Source organism: Brachyhypopomus gauderio, chromosome 5 (assembly GCF_052324685.1).
Source record: "Brachyhypopomus gauderio isolate BG-103 chromosome 5, BGAUD_0.2, whole genome shotgun sequence".
NCBI classification, from domain to species: domain Eukaryota; kingdom Metazoa; phylum Chordata; class Actinopteri; order Gymnotiformes; family Hypopomidae; genus Brachyhypopomus; species Brachyhypopomus gauderio.
This window is the reverse complement of record NC_135215.1, coordinates 27,378,621-27,401,664: the sequence shown is the minus strand read 5'-3', so window position 1 is coordinate 27,401,664 and position 23,044 is coordinate 27,378,621. Positions and strand designations below refer to the sequence as shown.

General features: G+C 44.8%; 2 protein-coding genes across 7 annotated transcripts; one reads left to right on the top strand and one right to left on the bottom strand.

The window, feature by feature from the left end:
* Positions 1 to 462: 462 nt before the first annotated feature.
* gas2l3 (growth arrest-specific 2 like 3) lies at positions 463 to 20,751 on the bottom strand. 6 transcript variants are annotated; one of them, XM_077006827.1, is made up of 9 exons: positions 20,733 to 20,751; positions 11,970 to 12,024; positions 8,618 to 8,795; positions 7,406 to 7,524; positions 7,163 to 7,301; positions 5,816 to 5,879; positions 5,489 to 5,627; positions 4,463 to 4,570; positions 463 to 2,942 (listed from the first exon to the last, which is right to left on the bottom strand). In XM_077006827.1, exons 2-9 carry the CDS (start codon positions 11,991 to 11,993, stop codon positions 1,671 to 1,673), a joined length of 2,043 nt encoding a protein of 680 aa, XP_076862942.1. In that variant the 5' UTR covers positions 11,994 to 12,024; positions 20,733 to 20,751; the 3' UTR covers positions 463 to 1,670. The 6 variants fall into 6 exon arrangements, with proteins under 6 accessions (XP_076862942.1, XP_076862939.1, XP_076862941.1 ...); XM_077006824.1 differs by lacking the exon at positions 20,733 to 20,751 and adding an exon at positions 16,153 to 16,304; XM_077006826.1 differs by lacking the exon at positions 20,733 to 20,751 and adding an exon at positions 15,723 to 16,132.
* fgfr1op2 (FGFR1 oncogene partner 2) lies at positions 20,420 to 22,662 on the top strand. Its single transcript, XM_077006830.1, has 6 exons — positions 20,420 to 20,475; positions 20,805 to 20,973; positions 21,223 to 21,340; positions 21,557 to 21,699; positions 21,785 to 21,898; positions 21,985 to 22,662. The coding sequence occupies exons 2-6, from the start codon at positions 20,839 to 20,841 to the stop codon at positions 22,120 to 22,122; spliced, it is 648 nt and encodes a 215-aa protein (XP_076862945.1). The 5' UTR covers positions 20,420 to 20,475; positions 20,805 to 20,838; the 3' UTR covers positions 22,123 to 22,662.
* The last annotated feature ends 382 nt before the right edge of the window (positions 22,663 to 23,044 follow it).

Genomic DNA, 23,044 nt, shown 5'->3' with positions numbered 1-23,044 from the left:
GATTTTCTAATTAGTGCAAGCCAGGTAAAATTAGTGGAATTAACACATTCACAGAAGCCAAATTCTTGGTTAGGACTTTTACTTTCTGAACCCAGAATGTCCAGAATGTACAGTAAGCCAAACAGGACGGTGTGTCAGATCTCAGAATGACTATGTTTAGCTAATAAATAATGCAAATGTTTGCGTTGGACAGGAACATACAGATTGAGCAGAAATAGTCTTGGTCTACTTCCATACATAACTGGAAAAACCCAGCATTAACCTGGCGAAACCGTCGTCTTGGTAAAGTTAGATATGCTACATTTTTATGTAACTAACTTTCCGTGCTTTGACGACCGCGGCTTTAACGCAGCGATAATTATGCTACTGCTGTCAAAAGGTCAGGATCCAGACTTGTACTAACCATCCATACATATCTAGTTATGTGTGCTCATCTCCACCAGCTCCAGCCATAGTGGAATGAGATCGTCTCAACACGTTATCCAAGGAACATATATATACACCTTTATTTAATGGAAAAACAAAGGGCAAATTACATTTAAAAGACACTACATTCAAAACAATACATTTGTAAAGTGCAGTTAAAAAAAGAAACACTTGGACAGTCAAGAATACACACCATATAAAGAAAGAGCCTGTCATAGAATGGGGACACCTAGGTTGGCATATTGACCACTGTAATTATGACACTGTTGTGAATAAAATGGAACACAAATTGGGCTTTGCTCAATCAGTAGTATGTGTGGTGATTTGTATGCACTTTCAGAGGTAGTAGTTGTTTTCATGGCTAGTTAAGTAACCAACCATGACCTACAAGAGCTCTCAACCATTAGATCACATCTCGTCAGAACTGTTAATAAAGAAAATGACACACATCTAAATGTTCATTCTTACAGTTAAGGCACTTGCATGCTAAAAGTACTATGTTTAATCACTAAAGTTATTGAACCGTCTCCTCCAGATGTGCGTTAAACACTTAATGTTCTGTAGTGTTACTTGCCATTTCATCCCAACAAACTCGCCTTTGGTTACCATAGCAGCATAACAGGAAGACAAAGATAGGCCTCAATGTTAAAGTGTTTGCCACCTACCAAGCCCTTTTAGTTTGACTTGCATAATCATAGGGTATTCACATAATACATTTCATCTGTCAGAGGTCTCTATATGCTAAACATGGCCATGTGCAGGCAATCATGTAATATAGCACATTAGACAACTGTTATTGTTCCGGTATTTTCTAAATCAGTGTCTGATTACCAAGCAGTGTTAAGTAATTCCAACTTTTCCCGACATGGGTACTGCCATTCAAATGGCACTGCAGAATGCACAACAGTGTATGAAACTACATCTCTTCACATGCCAAAGTGAATCAACTTTGAGCTTAGCATGATATCAAAAAACCTGGTTAGCAACAAGCCATTGGCCCCATCCACTGGTCATTAAAGGACAACTGGGGTTAGCGTTTACTCTTAAAATAGACCAGACATTCCCTCTTCATATGGCACAAATAAAAACCAAATAAATTATAAAATATGTAACATTTTTTAAATGACTTTTTGAAAAATAACTTGTTAAAAGCATATTGCATTCATAGCAGAGCCTGAAGCCTCAGGTCTCACAGCAAAGTGAGACCCAGAAAACCCTCAACAGAATCTAAAACCTCCACATTCTCAGCTCTTCTGTTTCTTCTTACTGTTCATCTCAAAGTAGGGCTCCTCTGCATTTCTGGGAGTTGTAGTCCAGGGTGTCTGTTTTTGACAGACAGCGCAAGAGGCTGGTTTGGTCACTTTGGTCAGAGCCAGGTTCGTTTTAGGTGGGTTTCTGCTAACAGTTTGAGGTTTCCTGTCTGTAGTGTGGGTGGACTGGGCAGGTTTTGTGCTAGAGGCGTGTCCAGAGGCTGCAGTGCGTGGAGCTCCAGACGCTGGACCACCCTGCCCACAGCCTTGACCACCGGACGCTTTGTTCCTGGTGACCTGGGCTGATCTTGTGGACGGGTTTGGGGTCCGGGTGGAGGAGGGAATGGAGTTGTGTGTTCTGGAGTGAGCAGGTGCTGGTGAGGCTTTGGTTTCCCGCGGAGTTCTGATTGGACCTGCTGGTCGGGGGGAGATGGGTCGCCCCGTCCTGCTGTCTGGTGGGAGAAGAGCAGCGGGGGAGGGCGGGCGTTTCGGGGCGAGCCGGGCACGCGGAGGGCGGCAGTCCCGTCGGCCAGGTATTGAGGGGACAGACAGGCAGGGTGCATCAGATCCTGCTGTGGTAAAGGACGGCTTGGGCTGTTTGCAGTTAGGCTCTGAGCAGACGGGACTGCGAGGCTGGGAGGGAGCCCCACGGGGATACAGCCTCAGCCTGGAAGGGGTGGGTGGAGCCCTCTGGGAGACTCCACCCGAGAGCAGAGGAGAAGACCGTGGTGGAGCCCTCTGGGAGACTCCACCCGAGACCAGAGGAGAAGACCGTGGTGGAGCCCTCTGGGAGACTCCACCCGAGACCGCAGGAGAGTACCGGGGCAAAGGGCTCCTCTTTGGAGCATGAGAGGAAAGTGGGGTGGTCTTAGGAGAAGCAGAGGGTACGTGGAGATTCTTTTTAGGAGCTGTGGCCTTCCTCGGCAGGGAGGGGGTGGAGGCCGGTGACGGCACGCGGCTTCCTGGCGTTGCCAAGCCAGAGCCGGGTACGGAAGGTTTGAAGGTGGTGCCAGAAGAGGATGAGGAAGAAGCCACAGGGGATGATGGAAGGAGATTAACAGCAGTGAGAGGGTCCATGGTGGGGGGTTGGGGAGTCTGGGCACCAAGGGCGGAGCTCGAGACAGACGTGCCTTTCTGATAGGCCAGAATCTTCTGCTCCAGTGTGGTGAACTGCAGCACGCGACCTGGGTCGTACTTGAGCAGGAAGCCCTTTAGAGTGTCCCAGCCCCCACCCACACGCACCATCACATGCTTCCCATGCAGCATCTGTGGGGAGGGAGGATACAGCAAAATAATTTCAAGTTCAGTGTCTCATTTTATATCACGTGGGAAGAATCCTTCACAAAAGCATTCAAACTATGCTAGGTCATGATCTTTTTGGCATGGAATTAATAAGATCTGGTAATTACTAACATTCAATAATATTTAGCCAATTTAGCTTTTTAAATACAACTTTTCCAACTGCACTAAACAGGCTGTAGATAACTTTTAAAGTAGAGAATGAGAGACTATAGTGCATTAGTTACCAGTCATCCTCTAATCTGCTCCATAACAGTGTCTGATCGGATGACCAGTGGGGCTACCATCAGCGCATGACCCCTAACATGGTAGAGGGTGCTGAGCCGACATGAGTGTCTCACACACACGTTAAAGTCTTATTGAGAGTGGTCCACTACCCAAACAGACCCAACAGTGCTCCCATGCTCAGACACTAAAACGTTTGGAGGACGGTCAATGGTTCATAGCTGCACACGTACAAGATGTCTATAATAAAATGCCCAGTAGGTATAAAGTACCGACTGAACATAAAGTCAGTGGCAACAAACCCAAGGTCCCTCATATGAAATTGCTCTGGTCTTTATGTACATGTCCAGAGAGGACAATGATGTGTCAAATGATGTGATGTAAAGCAAGCAGATGTTGGGACAGTAGGTCAACTTAAAGAGATGGACTCAAAATGTTCTTCCTCACACATGGATGGTATTTCAAAGTAGACCTTGAGAGACCTTGGGCATTCCTTCCACTCCTTGTTTACCACGTACAAAATGGTTAACTCCGTGTGTAACCATTTAAATGTGCATACTTGGACTAAATCGGCCATGTTACCATGTGAATAAGGTCTCCATGGCAATGCAAGACCCAAGGGCATCCACCCACATGCATGAAAGAGGTCACAGGCTCTTCTTAGGGTACAAGGAGCTCTTCACTACATTCAGCCTGAACCTTCATTCTGCAGAGATGTTTACCAGAGGCCTACAGCAGAATTCTATCAAAATCCCTCGTGAACACATGCTGGCTGTGGGTTGTCAATAACAAAAGTTCTTTTAAAATAAAAACATGTATAAAAAATTGTTGAGTTTGAGATTTTTTTCAAAAGAATAGCTTTCCAATCCTCTAAGAGACATGAACTATTTTATGGATTTTACACACACAGTATAATCTTGGCCAGACCCATAAAATATTGTCATGGGTCACTTATGGGATCGGAAAGCCACACACAGAATTTCAAGAAATAAAACAATATTATCGTTTCTGAAAAGTGAAGATGGCCTAGTCTCCCAAGGGTAAATGCTGGCATGTTCTAATCAGTTCTAAATAACCATAATAACATCCATTAATAACTCGTACGTTGACAAATGTAAACGTGTTATACTTAGAAATATGGGGATGGAGGGCACAACTCGTATCCCTAAATGACAATTATATTAAGGAGATCAAGTTACCATTACCTAAAGACATAATTCAGACCTCCTGATCAGACACGCAATACATTCAGACAGTCTCACCCTGATGAAGAGGATCTTATCACCCAGTCTGTATCGGCCTTCCGCCAGATACTCGATGGAAAACTTTTGAGAGCAGTTACAGGGAGGGTCGTCTGGGTCAGCCTGGTCCTGGTCATAAAGATCACGATCACGCACACGTACACGCACACAAACACCTTTGTAAGCATGTGTGTATTTAACATTACAAGGATAAGGAGCTTTACTTAAGCTCAAATATAGTTTATATACACTACCAGTCAAAGGTTGACACACCTACTCTGGTTATTATTGTTGACATAAAAAAACAGGGAAGATGCCAAACCAATGAATGAAAACAATTATGCTCTAATAAATAAATATTAGATTCTTTGAAGTGACTATCCTATATTTTGATCACAGCTTTGCACACTCTTCTGTTAACCAGCTTCATGCAGCAGCACCTATGATGCTTTTCCATCAGTGCTGAAGACATTCTCACATATGCAGAGCTATTTAGAACATGCATTTATGGAGGTGTGTCCAAATCTTTGAATGGTAGTGCACATACCATTTCCTATGCGATATGCTAAATCTTCACTATTTTTCAAAATTCTTGTATGTGCTGAAGACGTTTGATAGGACGGTGTGTTTGTTGAATGTGTGAGCTGTGATCTCCAACACAGTCAAAGGACTAAATGTCTTCATGTGGGATTTCCTTTTAAACTAGGAACTTTGTTTTACAACAAATAAAATCCTGAAGTTAGCTATGCAATAACTGCTGACTTCAGAACACCTGACTGTGCATATCAGGACGTAAAAAGATTAAGGTTTCATAACGACATGATAAAACTACACTCGTATGTACCACCAGGATTATCTGAAGTTCGGTGGCCTGCTCTTAAATATTTGCTCATTATCAGGAACAATCAAATCTGCAGCAAACTGCACCGTTACCTTAAAACCTTTTTAGCTTCAAACTGCCCTGAGAGGGTAACTAAGGCGAGATATGTTCAAGTCCTCCGGGGGGGGAGGGGGATGCTTGCAACATCTCCATGGTAACATACTTACTGCATTGTAGAGGCCTCCGTGCTGGCAGCACACGGTGAAGGTTTTAAGCGGAGGGGCCGAGTCTCCCTCCATTAACAGACTCTCCTCCAACTCAATCTCCTTCTCCAGTTTTACCAACACAGGAGGCTCAAGTCCATACCTACAAGAAGCAACGTTTAAGAACGAGACATGGCAGGAGGGCGGAGCAGAACACACTGCTGTAATGAACAATGGAGTTTCACTGGTGTTAAACCTCCAGGAATAGTTCAGAAGGCTTTAGATGGTTATTTGTCAAATGCTAAATTTTAGAATCACACACACAGACACACACGCTGACGACTCACTCACTTGGAGATGATGCGGCCAAGCTCCAGCAGACACAGACACACCTGGCGAGGATCCTTATGTAGAACTGAAACCAGAAGTTATAATCATTCAGATTTATTAATATATAATGTGATATAAATATTCATACATACATCTGAAGTTAAAATTCCAAGTAACTACAGTGTACTTAGGTAAGATACACATAGATATTATATATCCGTTTCCAGAGGAACAGGACATTTTGGACAGTATTTATATTCATACTTGTAGCTTATGTCCATGCATGTCCGCTCTCTAGGATGGGACAACCAATGAGACTGCTTGGAGGATCAGAGCATCACCAGGAGCTGGGCTCCAATCACAGCCTGGGACACGTGGGGGGTGCAGGAGCAGGAACAGGGCCTGAACCTCAGCCGTACGGTGCCTGCTGGAATCGATCGCCACCTCCTTCGGGGCCACGTGATTGGCTCAGAGGAGGGTGTGCGAGTGCTCGCTAAGCAGGACGAGCACAGGCTTTTGGCATGCAAGCCTTGTATGTACGTGCCGGCAAGAACAAGATTTCTTAGCTGCTCAGTTAAGTTTCTTCCTGGATTACAATGTACGACACAGAATCCCAAATCTAACTTCCAGCCACGTTAATTGTATGGGAAACCGTTGACCAATCCTAACCTCTAAAGTTCTGAAATGAGAAAATTTTCTTCCAAACTGTAAACAAGAGTCATTTGTTGAATTTCAGCTTCTACAAATGCTACACAAACCACCTGCAAACAGAATATAGCTCGAGAACATTTGAACAAAACACAGGGAGCAGCAGTGCAGGGTAGAAGACACTCATGCAAAGTGAGTAATGTAGGCCACCGAGATCACAGCCTCTTCATACAGGGCTGCACGGAGCAGCAAAGCGCGCTCAGCAGAGCTCCGAATATGAACTCGGGCTCCAAACAGCAACTTGTCTCATAACGCAGAGGACAGACAGAGTAAAGTCTAGAACAGATCACATGTCGGGTCGATAGGTGCGCCGTGAAATTGGTTTTGTGCGAGTCTTATTTTGTACATCATGGCCACGTGTTCAATACTTCATTGATCAGACACACTGGGATTTTCTGGGAAATGACCGGTCCAAGGTGCGTTTGCGCCAGCCCCATGGATCATGGCTGGATCGGCTCCTTCTCCCATCTTGGATGATGCTGTTTTATTCCACATGAACACACGCTGCCGGAGAGGAGAGAAACTGGGCAGGAGAAACAAACGGCCCTCACACAGCTGCCCTCCAACACAGGGCATCATGCAGTTCTTGTGTGGAATTACAGTGGTTTGTTGATCCTAGACCAATTTTCAAATCATCAGAGAGATCTGCTCAACTCTTACCCAAGCCCTCAGACTCGAACAAATACGTCTCGTCAACTCCCATGTGACGGCACCAGGACAGGAAGTTCGCCGTGTTGTCCCTCGCAAAAAACGATCCTGGAGAAGCTCCTTTCTTAAACGCCACTTTCTTCATAAGAAACTGCGGGCAAAATTAAACACACAGGTCAGGGAGAGAAAACAAACAACGTGTCAGCAGAGATAAGCGCTTCACGTCTACAGCCCGTCGCTCTGACTGCGACTGACCTGTTTCTTGTCTGAGAAACAGCCCTTGGGAATCTTGCCCTGGAGAATTCCAGCAAGGCGGCACAGTTTCACCCCATTATCTAGATCCTCCATGAAGTGCTCTGCTCTTACCTCGTCCCCTGGGGAGGGAAGGTGCAACAGAGACAGGAAACAGCATAAGAGACACACCACACCAATCAGACTGCAGAACTTAATGGCCGTTAAATGCAAAGCACATTAACATTCAACATATACTAATATGACTCCAGATATTCTGCAGTGGATTTTAAAGCAACACAATATGGCTAAAAAGATATAATTAAGCAGTATTTACTGGGTGAAGAATGGACAGCTACAGAAAATATAGTGAAACTATTTATTGGACAATTATTTTCTAGTTATCTGGTGAGGCAAGCCACAGTCCAGATGCTGCACATTAAAAAACTGTCAGCCAACAGTTCATCTGAATTACTTCTTGGGGTAACCAACAGCACCTCAGGAAAGGCTGCTGGGAAATCAACAACAGTTGGAAAATGTTGGCACATGACGCAGGTTCACTGCCACTTTAAATAGGTTAACAGTAATATACTGTGCCCTGCTCTCTCAGTTCATACGTTGCATCTGTTCCTACCTAGAATAAAATGAAAGCACATGGACAACGCCACAATATTCTTTAGTAATGAAGGTGGGGTTTGTATGAGGGAGTCCAGGGATGGCATAAACCAGCTGGACTCAAGCCCGTCTAAGGAATTGTTGAGATGTTCACCTGCGGGTGGGCTCACTTGCAGGAGTGTGACGTGGGAGCAGGCGACAGTGTAAAGATGACCATGGAGAAGGGGACCTCCACCTATGACGGTCAACCTTCTCAGAGCTCACTCGCTCTGATGTGGTGTGTAGCGCACACTGCAGGCTTCTGTACACACAGCCTCACCCAAGAGCTCGAAGCCCAAGGTACAGGGGCCCATGTGGCCTCAGAAGCCAGAGAGGGCACAGACTACTGAGGTGCACATCTCAATAATACTTCAGTAATTCTTATGTGAATGGGCCCATTGTTGGTAGATTACACCGTGCCAGCCCACAAACAACGTCTTAACCATCACAAGGGCTTGGAAACCAGTCAGAGTTTGGGTCCCAGTTTATAGAATGTCTTATAGAACTGAGAATGTCTTCCCTTTTCCCACCTTGAAGAACTGTCCCGGCCCAAATGAAAGGTGGGAGCAGCTCTAAGCTTACCAAGCATGCCAGAGAGCCAGATGGCCAGGTCCTCTTGCATGGGCAGCAGTGTGGCCTCGTGGCGCACGGCGAGCCACTGGTCGTACTCGAAGACATCCGCCAAGCCCGGGCCGGGGTGAGAGGTGAGGGGCCTCCGCGGGCTGAGCAGAGGGGGATCAAACCTCTCCCCTCCCCAAACCTGGAGGGAGAGAGAATACACTCGATGATGTGATGTTCATATGGTAAGGTGAATTTTGTGGGGCTCTCCTTGGTGGGGCAGATACCAGTGATGCAGGACATATTGTTTGTTAATTATCACAGCAACATTGGCCGTTGCAAAATATTGTAGAGGGCTGGAGTATGTGAGTGTAGATGTGTGTGGTGAGCACACTGCCTCTCTCATCCTCCAGATGAATGTTTGTTGGGTGATTTGATGAATCACACCATTCCCGTGAGACCAGAAATGCAAATCACTTTGGCCAAAATAATGCATGCCAGCGTTGCAGTATATAAGTCATGATTCATAAAAATATAAATCAAAACAGATCTTTTTCAGTTCTGTGATCAGATGTCCTGATCACAGAAAATGTTTTCCATTTTAACTGCAAAACAGATGACTCATGTGTGAGTAGAACAGGCTGTGTGTAAGTGGGGGGTTCCCAGGACACAGCTCAGCAGCTGGACCGGAGCTGAGCTGCGTGGGACAGCTCTCCCCCCAGACCTGCCACATATGGCCCCAGAAAATAATGACAGAGAGAGCAGGATGGGGAGAAAAAGACCACCGTCCCTCCCTCCATCACAGTCTCCCTCCCTCCATCACATAGTCTCTCGTTTCCGCAACCCTGCTTTTGAGACTAAGCTTACAAAACTCTTCAGAATGTGCAGTGATTGATATCATTTCTGCACAGATATCGGACCGAAGGCCGAGGCGGCGGTCCTCAAGTGTATCACATACCTAACGCGGTGGAGCAGCCTCGAAACCCCAGACCAGGCTTGTATTTCGATAAGACATGGCATACAGCACTTCTCCGACAATGCCATTTGGCACTGAGGAAAAGGACATTCACTCTGCACATCTGCCTGCCCCTCCCTGGAGCTCCAGAGCTCACGGTAACACTACACTACTGCACCCTCTTCCTTTTGCTGCTAGTTTCACTACGTGAACTCGGGCATCAGAATAAATACAGCTAGTGAACTGCAGCAACACGCACGCTGGAAGAGAAAAAGAAACTTCCCACGTCTTTGCACGAGTTAACAAGCACGACGGAGGTTATTCCGAGCAGGAAAGGGAATGGTGAGCAGCAGTTTAGTGGAGAGTGAATAAGCCGTTTGGACACCAGTCAATGTGGGACGCACTCGCAAGGAATACTGCTGTCCAAAATAGCAGTAAAACTAAACCTAACTTATAATATCTAAATGTGAAATGTAAGTGAATTATGTCCCCACATAGCTAAGAAAACAAGCAGCAGCTTTAATCTTTAAATGAATCAGCCTGGTCAATCAGCACACGCAGATGCTTCAAATCGGACTGATCTTTATTAACACAGCCACTCGCATAAACGTGCCTTCACCGCATCACATCCAGATCACGTTTGAGACACGGCCGTCTTGCACGTCTCCAGCACGTGACTGCTCTGTCTGCCCCTCCCACAAATCTGCTCATAATCATCCTGTCAGACAGACTACAACTTGAAAAAAAGAACCTAGTGCCTTACTGGTTAGGACTGAAAGAAAAACAAACAAACGAAAAAAAAAAAACAAAAAAAAAAAAACAGCGATTTTGTGCACAAGACGGAGATCAAGACAGTAGAGTCCTCAGGCAACTCACAGTTCAGTTAAATTAGATAACTCCACCTTCCATCACACAAAGCTCCACCAATTAAGAAATGAAAAGGGTCAAGTGTGTACATGTGTGCGAGGGCTGGAAAGAAGGGCGTCGCACTTCTCACAAGCAATGCAGTCATACCAAACAGGATTAAGCCTGCGAGGGGCGTTAAACATGCAGTGTGTCAGCTCCACTCCAAACGCAGCTGAAAATCTCACGCGTTTGTAAAGGGCAGTGAAACTATTCAGCCCCCCCCCCCCCCCCCCCCCCCCCCCCCGACCCCACCAGACTCTCCCCGAGAGCGACCGTATCTATATTACCACATTACTGTGCTGCTCTGATCTGGACACAGTCAAAAGTCCTCTCACGGGGAACCTAATCAGAAACCCAAACAACAAAGTTTGGTGTGGGCTGGTGGTGGTCCACCTCCCAATCTACATGAAGACACATCACCATGTAATGGGCATCTGGGTGAGGAGCAGGTGGAAAAGCTTGCTCACCAAACAGGAAACCAAAGGAACCCAGACCGTAAAGGCAAAGGATCAGTGTAATCCCACATCTCTAAGCAACGAATGAGATTTGCCCTGTCGAGGTAACGTACTATTCACAAGCCACAGTCTTCCTAGAGCCGAGCAGCACAGATCTCCCCTCTGTAGGGGCACCCACGCCCGCTACACCGTGTCCGAGATGCATCAACTAAAAATGTAAAATAGGCATAATACTTGTTTGACCACTAAGGTCAACGTGAAAGTAGAGACGAAAAAATTATAAAACTATAGATAAAACGTATATTAATAAAGAAAAGGCTTCACACCGTGCCACTGGTCTTCCATTGAAGCAGAAGCCATATGCTTTAATTAAAAAGATGGCGGGTGAAGACGCGCTTGGCCTTATATTTGGGTTTCTTTGGGAAAGGGCTGACCCGTTGACAACGGTTGCCAGGTGAGGTTTGCTGAAGAGTGTGCTATTAAAACAGATCTCCAGGAGAGAGAAACTAAACTAGCAGCTCAGATCAGTATGATTGAGGACCACATTAGTTACGCAATTACATTATTTAGACTGTAGTCTATGTAGGACCAATATTAGGCTAAAGAACATCACCTCCATTAAATGACATATCAATATCCATAAGAACAGCTAGGTGTGACAGCCTGGCTTTACTATGTTAACGTCAGGATCCGAGCAGTTCAAATGTTATTGGTCTGATAGACTAAACAACCATTAACATGTTTGCTTTGAAAACCAAAAGAAAACCAAAAACAGGCTTCATTTGACATAGTCATACAAGAAACAGTGCCACAAACACTGCTAAAACAGCAAATATATACTGTACATTAATAAAAATTACTTTAAACACCACAACATTCAGAAATGCACGCCGTCTTTAAGAATAAGTGTAAAATGCTTTTAAACAGAACATACTTGCCTGTGTCTTCATACACCTATACCAAACAATTCATGGTTTAAATGCACTTTAAATGTTTAATCTGTCAAATAATTCTTCAAATAATGTACGTTTGCATGTAGAGACATTTGGAGGACTCCTACCTGTAAGTTGGCGTGCACGGCCATCGCTGCTGTGAGGAGACTTCAGCTCTTCACTCTGGGACAGAGACAGAACTCAGCACACAAAGGCAGGCGTGCGCACACGCACAAATCACTAATACACTCATTAATGCAGCCTCTCTGTCTTTCTCTTTCTCTCCCTCAGACACAGACAGGCGCGCGCGCACACACACACACACACACACACACACACACACACATTTCAGTAGAGGCACAGACAGCACAGCTCTTGACATCAGTCAGCAACTTCACCCTCTATTACAGCCCAGACAGCTCAGAAAGAGAGCTTTGCATTACGAGTGTTGGCTGAGAAACTGGCTCTTGCAGCTAAAATTAGGCAAAATGCTGTTTTTTGTGGTTCTAGAATTACCATACGTTTTGCCAGTCATCCTAAGAAATCCTAACAACCCTGAAAGCCAATGGGATTTGGTGGGACTTGTGCTGCTCTGAACCAAGACTCGAATCAGGTTCCTCCCAAGACATGTGCACACAAGAAAGACAACAAAGCCGAGTTCGTCTCCCCCCATGGACCGAGACAGTTCAGCCAACATCAGCACAGCTGAGGAAACAAAGCAGGAAACACACACACACACATGCACTCCACACCACAGGACCAGGCAGCTGGAACAAACAGCGCTGGTTAACTCGTGCTGCAATAATTAGACAAAAGACGCCGCTGCAAACCTGAACTCTAGCTTCAAAATCCCAGTGCATTCAACACCGGCTCCCTCCAGCCCTCCGCATCACCTTACACTCCAGAGAGAAGGACAACAGTGGCAAGACAGGCTCAGGACAGCGAAGCAGACAAAAGATCCCTGTCCACACACGGCGAGTGGAGACACACCAGCTTGCTTTACGTTTTACGACAGGTTGGGATCACCGCCACTGCTGTAGTCCAGAGAGTTCAGAGCAGCCGACCAGCACGCGTCAGGTCAACCGCTCATCACGGTCCTCGGAGCATCTCAGCGAGAGGGAGCGGGCCAGCAGTGGAGTGAAGGGGAGGAGGAGGAGGAGAGAGGGAGGGAGGGAGAGGAGGAGGGGCCCCGCCTGGAGATCGTCTAATGAAGTGGCTTCAGCTGAGAAAAGACCTATCCCACCGATCCTGGCTCGGCATGTACAATGCCCCTATTGTTACACCCCCTCTAACCACACACACACACACACACACACACACACACACACACACACACTTCAGATTAGGCATGGATGTTTAGCCCTCAGCATCAAAGAAGAATTTTGGGTACAGACACAATGGGAAAGAAAAAAACCTCTCAAAGTAAGGAAAGACAGGAAGAGAAGAGTTGAGAGACAGAGAGAGAAGTGTGAGAACAGCCCGGGGGTGAGCACAATGACGTCTCAAAGGATTTCAGGCCATCGGGCTGGTGTTGAACTTCGAGCCCACTAAATGTCACGCAGCAGAGGAGAGGAGGGATTGGCAGAGATGCGGACGTGGGGAACAGAACAAAATCTGTTTTACTGCCCCAGCTGAAAGTGGTGAAGTGGGCAGTGCAGCGTAAAGGCCGGGCCATGACCCAGTCGGGCTCCGGGACTCACAGGGCACATTCCTCTCTCGCACCAGCAGGGTAGGAACAGTGCACAGTGAGCGCACGGGCCTGCAGCCAACGGTCACAGCCAGCGGAAAGTCTCAGTCACCAACGGACACAGCCCGCCTGAGAACTTCGTGATCTCTCAAACAGCTTTACGTGTAGCATCTGAAGGGGGTTAGCCTGGACGCCTCCTCCGAACTACATTCCATTGTTAAGGTAGACTCCCTTCTGAAAATCCATTTTAGTCCAGAAAACAAGCCCTAAAAGCTTAAAGACCCGACTCTGCCTTCACCTCCAGCAAAACTGCAACTCGATACAGTTATCTTCTCGCCTCTCCCTGAAACACGAGAACAGACCACAAGCTCCTAAAAGAACACGGATACACAGATACTTCTGACATGGTTGGATGAGCCTGAGGGCATTGAACCGACAACTACAAACAGATATAGTAAAAATCCCAAAAGGTTTATTTTTATCTTTTTTTGGGGGGGGTGGACAAGAGTGGAGGTGTTTGGAGCATAAATAGGGAGGGGGGGGGGGGCACATGAGCAGGTCAGTGAGCACAGGCTCCATAATCACCTAAGAGGATCACTGCACCAGATGCTTCCTCACAGGCTCCTCCACGCCACCCGCAGGTCTAAGCCAGCACGTGGCCCATGTGACCGTGTGTGCGTACGCGTGTGTGCATGCACCAGTGGCACACACATGGGTCCCAAAATGCCCCCTGCGGCTACCCCACGGGGAAACCCCTCCTTTCCCATTGTGGCGTTCTTTTGTTGACAGATGCATCTTTATGCATACGCTTAATTGAACTGTCAGTTATTTTCATTAGAGGCCCCATTGTGCACGTGTGCAATCACACACACACTCACACACCCCGAATTGGTGGTTTTGACACTCAGGATGTTGAATGGTGTCCTTCAAGAGCCCCGCCCCCTATTTCCTAAAGGAAAGCCCCTCTTAGAAAACAGAATGATGTGAACCCAGCTGCCACCCACTGAGGAATGATAATCCACACTCAGCAGCTGAGGCACACAATCCAGCGCAGAACCGCAGAGCATTTTTGCTAAAGTTTTGATTTCTGTTGTCTCCTCGAAATTAGACCTCCCGACATGATATCAAACACATCAGGTTCTTCAGTCATCAGTGATTACCGGTGTTCTAACTAACTACACTTCATGTCACACAATGAAACAATGCAGCTTTACTTAAGATTAACTGTAGTACAAGTCAAATAGTGTAGAAGCCCAATATTAATCAGCTGTGAACTGTAGCCAAAGAGACAACAACCCAACAGACACTTAAAGACAAAACAGCAGTGAGAGTCAGCTTCAGCAACATTATCAGGGTTTACAGGAACACCAACTACTGCTGTAGCCCAGGATAATTAGCCTACACACTCTGGGATCAAGGAGAAGTGGTGAAAAAGCAAAACAGAAACTGTTGGCTTGGAGATTGTTGCTGTGGAGCACAAAATGAAAAAAGGGACAAATATAGATCCTATATAGTGGCAAATCAACAACATAATAGAGCATTGTGCCTTGACCTGTATTATTGGTGCACCTCACCCAGTGATCAGCTGGTGTGTCATTAATAAATTAGCTGTAATCCAAGATCCATAATGACAGTAGCATGTCATATGGCATGTAGACAGTACCATGCGCTGAGAGAGTTAGCTGGAGTCTCCATACATTCATACCAGTGCTGCTTTTCCATTTAATTTAAAAAACTGTTCCAAGGTTACTCTTATGATTCAATGACTGTGGTTAATATTTGCACTTTTAATATGTAAACACAGAAGGCCATTTAGCACGCAGAATGCACATTTTGTTGAATTTCAAATTCAATTGAATAAATTGAATTATAAATCATAAATGAACTTAATTGAAGATCTAATCAATGTCTGGTCTAAAATGTGCACTACATGGAAACACCTGCTCTTTCCTCCTGTGGGAAAGGAAACGAGAATAGTGGAAGCTCAACATTTGAATAGAATAATAAGGTGGCCAATGAATGTATTTAGATTAACAACACTTATCCCAGTCCATATCTGTCCATATTATACGGGCAACTGGGTTTTGTTCTTTTTAAACAACACTGTTTAAAATCACATTAGTCAACAACAACAAAAAACAAACAAACACGGACTTTACATCTGTGGAATCTGATATGACAATGAAGAACTTACTGGGAGGAATTACTTGCGTGGCACTTACAAAAACGTCAGGTAAACGTAGGAAAATAATTAAGTCCAAACTGAACAAAGAACGCATTTTGCGTGGCCGTTAACACTAGTATAAGTGTTGAGTTGCGACGAGGCAACACAACCCAGCCTTCCAGCAGTTAATGAAACGTGTCGCTACGTTTGCTACGGACCTAAACTTTTACGAAACTTTTACGAAGTTTCGCTCTGCTGTAAAAATTGCCGCACCTCGAAAAAAGTCACTTTTGTGATCATGTTTGTTGAAAAAAATCTTCCTTTCTCCCTATAATAGTAATCTGAGAGACATCCGTACAGTCAAACGTTTGAAAATCTCGGTTAATTTACAGCGTCGTAGGTGACGTAGCATACGTGCACGAGCCTGGAACGGGAACGCGCACTAGTTAAATCGACTTACCAATTGAACATCGGCGTGTGAAAATACATCTGTAACAAAAATATCACGAGCGCACGACGTCAAGGCCAACGTCCGTGAAACACGCGCGCTGTTCCACGTGCGGCGTTGCGCGAACACGGTTGAGCGTGCGTGGAATGTTCAGTTGAGAAGGAAACGCTGTTCGAAACATCCAATCAGAGCGCAGATACACATTCCGAGTGGACCTGGAGCGGGAAAGATATGTCCGCGAGCGCAGGTGGGCAGAGCTTGTCTTGAGAGGAACCTAAAGCTAGATTTAGAATAACCTCATTCAGAGTAATCATTAAAGAAGGTAAAACGAGGAGAAAGGGAGCCTAGCAAAAAGGAGCTGAGGAAAAAGTAATGGTAAAATCCTTTCAAAGACTGAAACATTTTCCAACAAAGCCAAGGTTTAAGAAGAAAGCCTACTTGTAGGTTTTGAGAATGGCACACATTTTGGTTTTCAGAAAGTCTCAGTTTTTATGGTGGCAATTTGTATTACTCTAGATTGTGAAGAGTGTTTAGATGGATTGCAGTTAATTGCAAAGTCATCGCCTGTCATGAAAATTACCGTATCACAAAAATTACTGCATTTCTAATTACTGCGTGATGTTAACATCCTCCAGTGATCTCTTTAGCTCAGGAGAAATGTTAAGGAGGACAAGACAGCTGTTATAAGAAGAGCAGACTGGTTGCTTTAAACATGGTGGCTTGGTGGTTAGCACGTTTGCCTCTCAGCATTGGGGTCTTGGGTTCAAGTCCCTATCTGAGTGCAGTTTCCATGTTCTCCCTGTGTTTGCGTGGGTTTCCTCCCACAGTTCAAAAACATGGAGGTTAGGTAAATTGGCAGTCCCTGACAAATTCTCCCTGAGTGTGTGTCTGTGTCTCTCTGTTCAATAAAAAGTAGTGTGTGTGTGTGTGCTTGTGTGTGCCCAGTGGTGGATGGTGCTCTGCCACTAGGGTCTGTCCTCTCTCCCCTTCCTGCACCCCATTCAGTCCCCCAGGGGGCTGTGGATCCTGGTAGAGAGTATGCTGTGCGCAATTGGCTGCCGCTTCTCGCCAGAGTGTGTGTGTGTGATTGGTTGTCTGTGACTTGTACCGGTGTTAAAATTGTAAAGCGCCTTGGGTATTCTGAAAGGCGCTATATAAATTTAACATTAATTCATTCAAAAGGGTTGTTGTGCTTTTAAGTTTTCTTCAGTTTAAGTTTTAACCATGGTTGTCTCCAAGTAAACACGCGCAGTCATTATTGCCTCAAAAGGGTTTCAGTCCTGCTTGAAAGATCAACCCCAATCAACCATTTATCCAATCAAGAACTTCAAGGATCGTTGTTCAGTTGCAGTGAAGAAGGCACGGTGCCCAAGAAAGTCAAGCAAGCATCAGGACCATCTCCTAAAGAGGGTGCAGCTAGGAGATCAGAGTTAGGATTAAGGTTAAATCAGGAGATTGGGTCACCACCAGTGCCGTGTGTTCAGGAATGGTAGAGGGCAGGTGTGAGTGCATCTAAGTGCACAGTGAGGTCAGTGGAGGACAGACTGACGTTCTGCAGGACATATAGGTACTGGACTGCAGAAGTCCCTTCAGATGTTTGGGATATCTGGAAAAATGATTGTCCGGAGAAGAGAAGGTGAGGGCCACCACGAGTCTCCTGTGTCATGCCAACAGTGAAGCATCCTGAGATGATTCATGTGTGGGGTTGCTTCTCATCCAGGGGAGTGGGTTCACTCAATTTTGTCTAAGAATACTGACATGAAAAAGGAACGGTATCAAAACAGCCTCCAAGAGCAACTTCTCCCAATGATCCATATAGGCTAATACTTCATTATATCATACAAACATCTGACAAAAGGTTCTTAAAAATATGAGGCTGCAAACTTTGTGAAAACCAAAATTTGTGCCATTCTCAAAATGTTTGGCCACGACGTAGTCATAGTTTAAATGTACTGTATGTATGTAAAGTTTACAAATTACATTTTAGTGCAGCATGAAGTATTTACATAAAGTGTTTGACTATAGTGTCTAGTGATTAATAGTGATTAATGCATTTTATTGCAAAAATGCACACAAAATATTAGGTTGAATGTCTGAGATTGGGCAGTCCACTCCCAACATACACATTTTACTGTGATTAGATTTGACAGGTTCTGCCGCTTTCTGCTGCACGTACAGCAGGTACACTCAATGACATGATCCTCCACATGATTGGCCAATGTGGAGTTCACATTGTACATCTAGTGAAATCACATCCCTGAATCATGATGTGGATTGAATGACTGAAACCGAGATCTGTTTTTTCCATTATTGTGTGTTGTTCCACAAAGAATTGAACATATAATCCACTAAACAAATAAACACAATGAGATAAAAGGCAGCTCCATTTAAGGACTTAAAAAACAACAACAAAAAAAACTTGTACTTCACCCTGACCGACCTGACATGAAACAGACAGCCAGTGGAGTGTGGGCTAAGAACAGTAAGGTGTAGTTCACTTTTGTAGCGCATATGAGCAACCATGCAACTACATCTTGTAAACAACCCAATTAGCCTAAGTCTTGCTGACACAGTGTTTAGTGTGTTGAAGTAATCCATAAGGGCATGTATAACCCAAGGAGTAAGAAATTATTTCATTTTAGGCAATTGATGAGAGTTGGTAGTAACTGCTTCTGACAACACAATATATTTGCATGACAAACCTAAGGTCAGGCCAAGGTTCCAAAGTTCTCAACCTATTTCACAGGTTCTGACAGCACACCAAGATGTTTTAGTAAACTATCACAAGACTTGGGTGGGCCAAAATGTGTAAACTAAGATTTGTTTTCATTTATCTAGATCAGGTTATTTGCTATCCAGAGTTTAATTTCACCTAGAGACTCATTAATATGATTGAATAAGCAGTAGGCCTCAGAGGAAGACAGAACTATGAATCATTTGTGTAACAGTGAACCAGGATATTATACATCCTAATGATACTACGGAAAGGCAACAGATAAATTGAGAAGAGTCCCGGGCCTAATATTGATCATTCTGGTACTCCATAACCTGATATTAGTAGCAACCATTTTACACAGTCTAAGCCTTCCATAGGTGCTCTAGAGCAGCGGTCCCCAACCTTCCAACCCTGGGATATATATATGCTATGGGATGAGAATCCCATAGCATATATATATATATATATATATATATATATATATATATATATATATATATATATATATATATATATATATATATATATATATATATATTGTAGCATACCATACAATACCATCCATTTAATGCAAGGAAAAACTAAAGTTTTACCAGTAATATATGTTCAATTAGGTATTGATTTACTTGGGTGTTCCAGTTTATCTAGTTGATGTTTTGAGTGAACTCATGATACCTGTACAGTAACACCGTAGAGCAGAGGCAGGTGTGTCATAATTAGGGCAGGTGTGTTATAATTAGGGCAGGTGAACATTTATTTCCTTGTGGCTAAATTCTGATTAACCTAGTCAGAATCAGTCAGAGTCATAGAGAGGACTACTGTCACAACCATGACATCACAGATAATCTATAATGCAGAATACAGAAATATTTCAATCAAATGTTTCAGATAGATCAAGTGTTGAGAGCCAATTTGGAATGCTATGATGAGACAGTTCATGATTAATGATTCAAAAACACCAATATTATAAACATGTTCTGAATAGTTTAATTTAATCTGTTATTGTGGAAGTACACTACACTCTTGGTTCTATACACATGACCTACATGACACACTTGTGTAGTGTGTTTACTGCTCGTGACTACAACTTCTACCACATCTGTAATAAATGGATACTTGGTATTCCGACTAAACTTTTCTGCTAACGCAGAGTTGATCTTTAGCTTGATCATCAGCACTGACACACTCTCCTTGGCCAGAGGTCTACAAGAGTATTACTGCCTGTGCTTTCCTATCTGGGTTTTGGATGGTGGTGTGTCTTAATTGTATGTGCTCACCATGAAAACTAGTTAAAATCATCACATTTCTTAGTGCGAGTGAACAAGTGTTCTCAAAAAAATAGTTTTACGTTACACAGGGTTTTCTCTATGGTTAAATGCATAGATTTTGGAGGCGAACACAGATAAAGTATTTTGATTTAGTGTAACAGCGTATCATAGTTTGACTACATAATTTGCAGATTGCCTCCCTCGCGTGGAACCTCGTGGTACTACAACAGAGCGACTAAAGAAAACGTCCCAGGATTCCTCGCTCTCTGACGTCACCGATACAATAACAGGAAGTGGAAACTCAACCCAACAACCCAGGTACCGATTCGGTTGTATATTTGACATTTTAAGGTATGTATCTAGGTTATGCAGTTAGAAAACCACGTCCCGTTTGTTTTATAATAGTAATAGTATATCCGCTGTTTTATGCGTTACCTCCTATGTTATGTCCAGGGTAGTATATGGCTAGTATATCCAGCTACAATATCGTGGATGCTAATGCTAGCTAGCCATAACCCCGCAGCACGCAGCTTCACTGACTGATCTACGAGAACGTCGCTGTTGTCACACTGTGCACGACATAATCATTGTCGCTGTTGTCACACTACCTGCACGACACCCTCATGGTCGTCTTCATCGTAATGACCGAGAGTGACCCATATGGTGGTGGGTTTCCCCAGGCTGAGCTGTGGCTGGGCTCCTGTACCCGCAGGTATGTCGTGTGTGCTGGAGAAGGTTCTGTCGGACGCCAGGTCGCTGGTGGAGCGGCTCCGCGACCACGACGGTGCTGCTGAGATCCTGATCGAGCAGACCACCTCACTGAATAAAAGAGTCGAGTCCATGAAACAGGTACGGGTCCGCCTCCATCAGCCGCTACAGCGGAACGAAGTGGATGTTTTCTACATCCTCAGTTAAGATGTAGGTCCAACATGTATTTAGCCTGTAAAACCCGTGGAGCCAGTAGAAAGCTTTTTTTAATAGCTATCTTAAAAAAACTGCCTGGGAAACGTTTATATACGCTTTTTGAAAAACGTAAATAGCAGATAATGCGCAGGAGTGAGAGATTAATTGTGCCTCTGTCAAACGCACTCTGTCCAGTATCAGGAGGAGATTGAGGCGCTGAACCAGGTGGCGAGGCATCGTCCACGATCTACTCTAGTTATGGGAATACAGCAGGAGAACCGACAGATCCGGGAACTACAGCAGGAGAACAAAGGTGCGGCCGTCTGAGCAGTTTGTGGAGCTGCAGCACAACATCTCACAAGAGCTCGTTCACAGTTCTGCCACTGTGTTTACTTTTGAAGCTTGTTTCGTGTGGATTTTTTTTCTTATCTAAAACTGAATAAACACAAGTTTTACCAGACTGAAAGTTATTCTGGAAGTCCATGACCAATATTTTAATTGGCCTAAGTCACATCTTTGTCTGTTGCAGAACTGCGTACGTCTTTGGAGGAACACCAGTCGGCTCTAGAGCTAATCATGAGTAAATACAGAGAGCAGGTGTTCCGTCTTCTAATGGCCAGCAAGAGAGATGACCCAGCAATCGTCACGCAGCTGAAAGAACAGCACACTAATGTGAGCTCTGCACCACCTTGCACGCACACACACACACACACACACATAGAGGACCGGCTTGTGAATGGGATTTGTGTGTGTTTAGGAAATGCAGGCGCACATAGACAAGATCAACGAGATGGCTACGGTGATGAGGAAGGCCATAGAGGTGGATGAAGGTCGAGTGTGTGAAGACGAGGAACGGATCAGACAGCTGGAGGTAAGATGGATGTTGTGGCCTCTCCTCCGCCCTTTGGAACCTGATTAAGAAGCGCTGCCCTTTCTCCTTCTTCTTCCTCGGTGTAGTTGGAGAACACAGGACTGCGGGAGCTGCTGGGAATCAGCCGCGAAGCTTTTCTGGTGCTGAAAAGGGACGATGCGTCGGAGAGCACCTCCCTCTCGCCGCTGGTAACCAGCACGGACCTGAGTCTGAGGAAGAGCTAGAGCGCTCCACAAGCAGTGGACTGTGCAGCAAACACACACACACAATGCATCACTATTTAATTCTCCTTTGCAAAGAGGATGCTTCAAACACGTGCCTGCATTCATGCAGGCGTGTTGCGTTTTATTTGGCTTGGTCCTTTTCCGCACACCCTTTACTTCTGAACCACTCAGCCAGCCGCCATATGGTCTCTGTAACAGGTGCAGTACAGAGATGTCGTTCCAGTCCAGCCTCTGTCTCCAGCTGTCTGTGGCATGTTGGTGGGGTGATTTGGCACTTACTCTGCCTGGAGAGAGCAGGGGACTGCTGTGGACGGAGGGGAGAAGCTTGCTAAGTGCTTCTACGTGTTGTTGTTTTTATCCTCACAATACCCCCCCCATCAGCTTCTGTGATTGATGGTCCGTGCCATTGTAGTCTCCACCCAGGCCTGGCAGCACTTACCTTAGCCATTAGGAGATTGGAACAGGCACCTTGAACCACTTTTGTAAATATGACACGTCCGATAGTAACAAATGGTACATAATATATACAAGTGATTTTGAGGACAGGTTTGGTCTTTTTTTCACTTGTTTCAGGCTGCCTTGAGTCATGATGCCTTGAACTTTGTTTTATGAATGTATGGAAGAATGGTTTATTGAAATTTAATTAAATTTGTCTTTACATGGTTTAAAAAAGTCTGAGTTCTCATAACTCATGAAAATTAACTTAAACTTTCTATTCCCTCCCCTCCTCATATCAGGTAGGCTACAGTTATGCATACTTGGCAACCAATCAATCGTTACCATGGTGTAAAGGGTAGTAACCATTTTGATCTCATATTATAATGAACTTTGTACAGACATGTGACACTAGTGTCCAGATCAGTGTCCTCTGCAAAAAAAATAATTGCCTTACAGTGCAGTACAAGGCTGATATCAGGTTGAA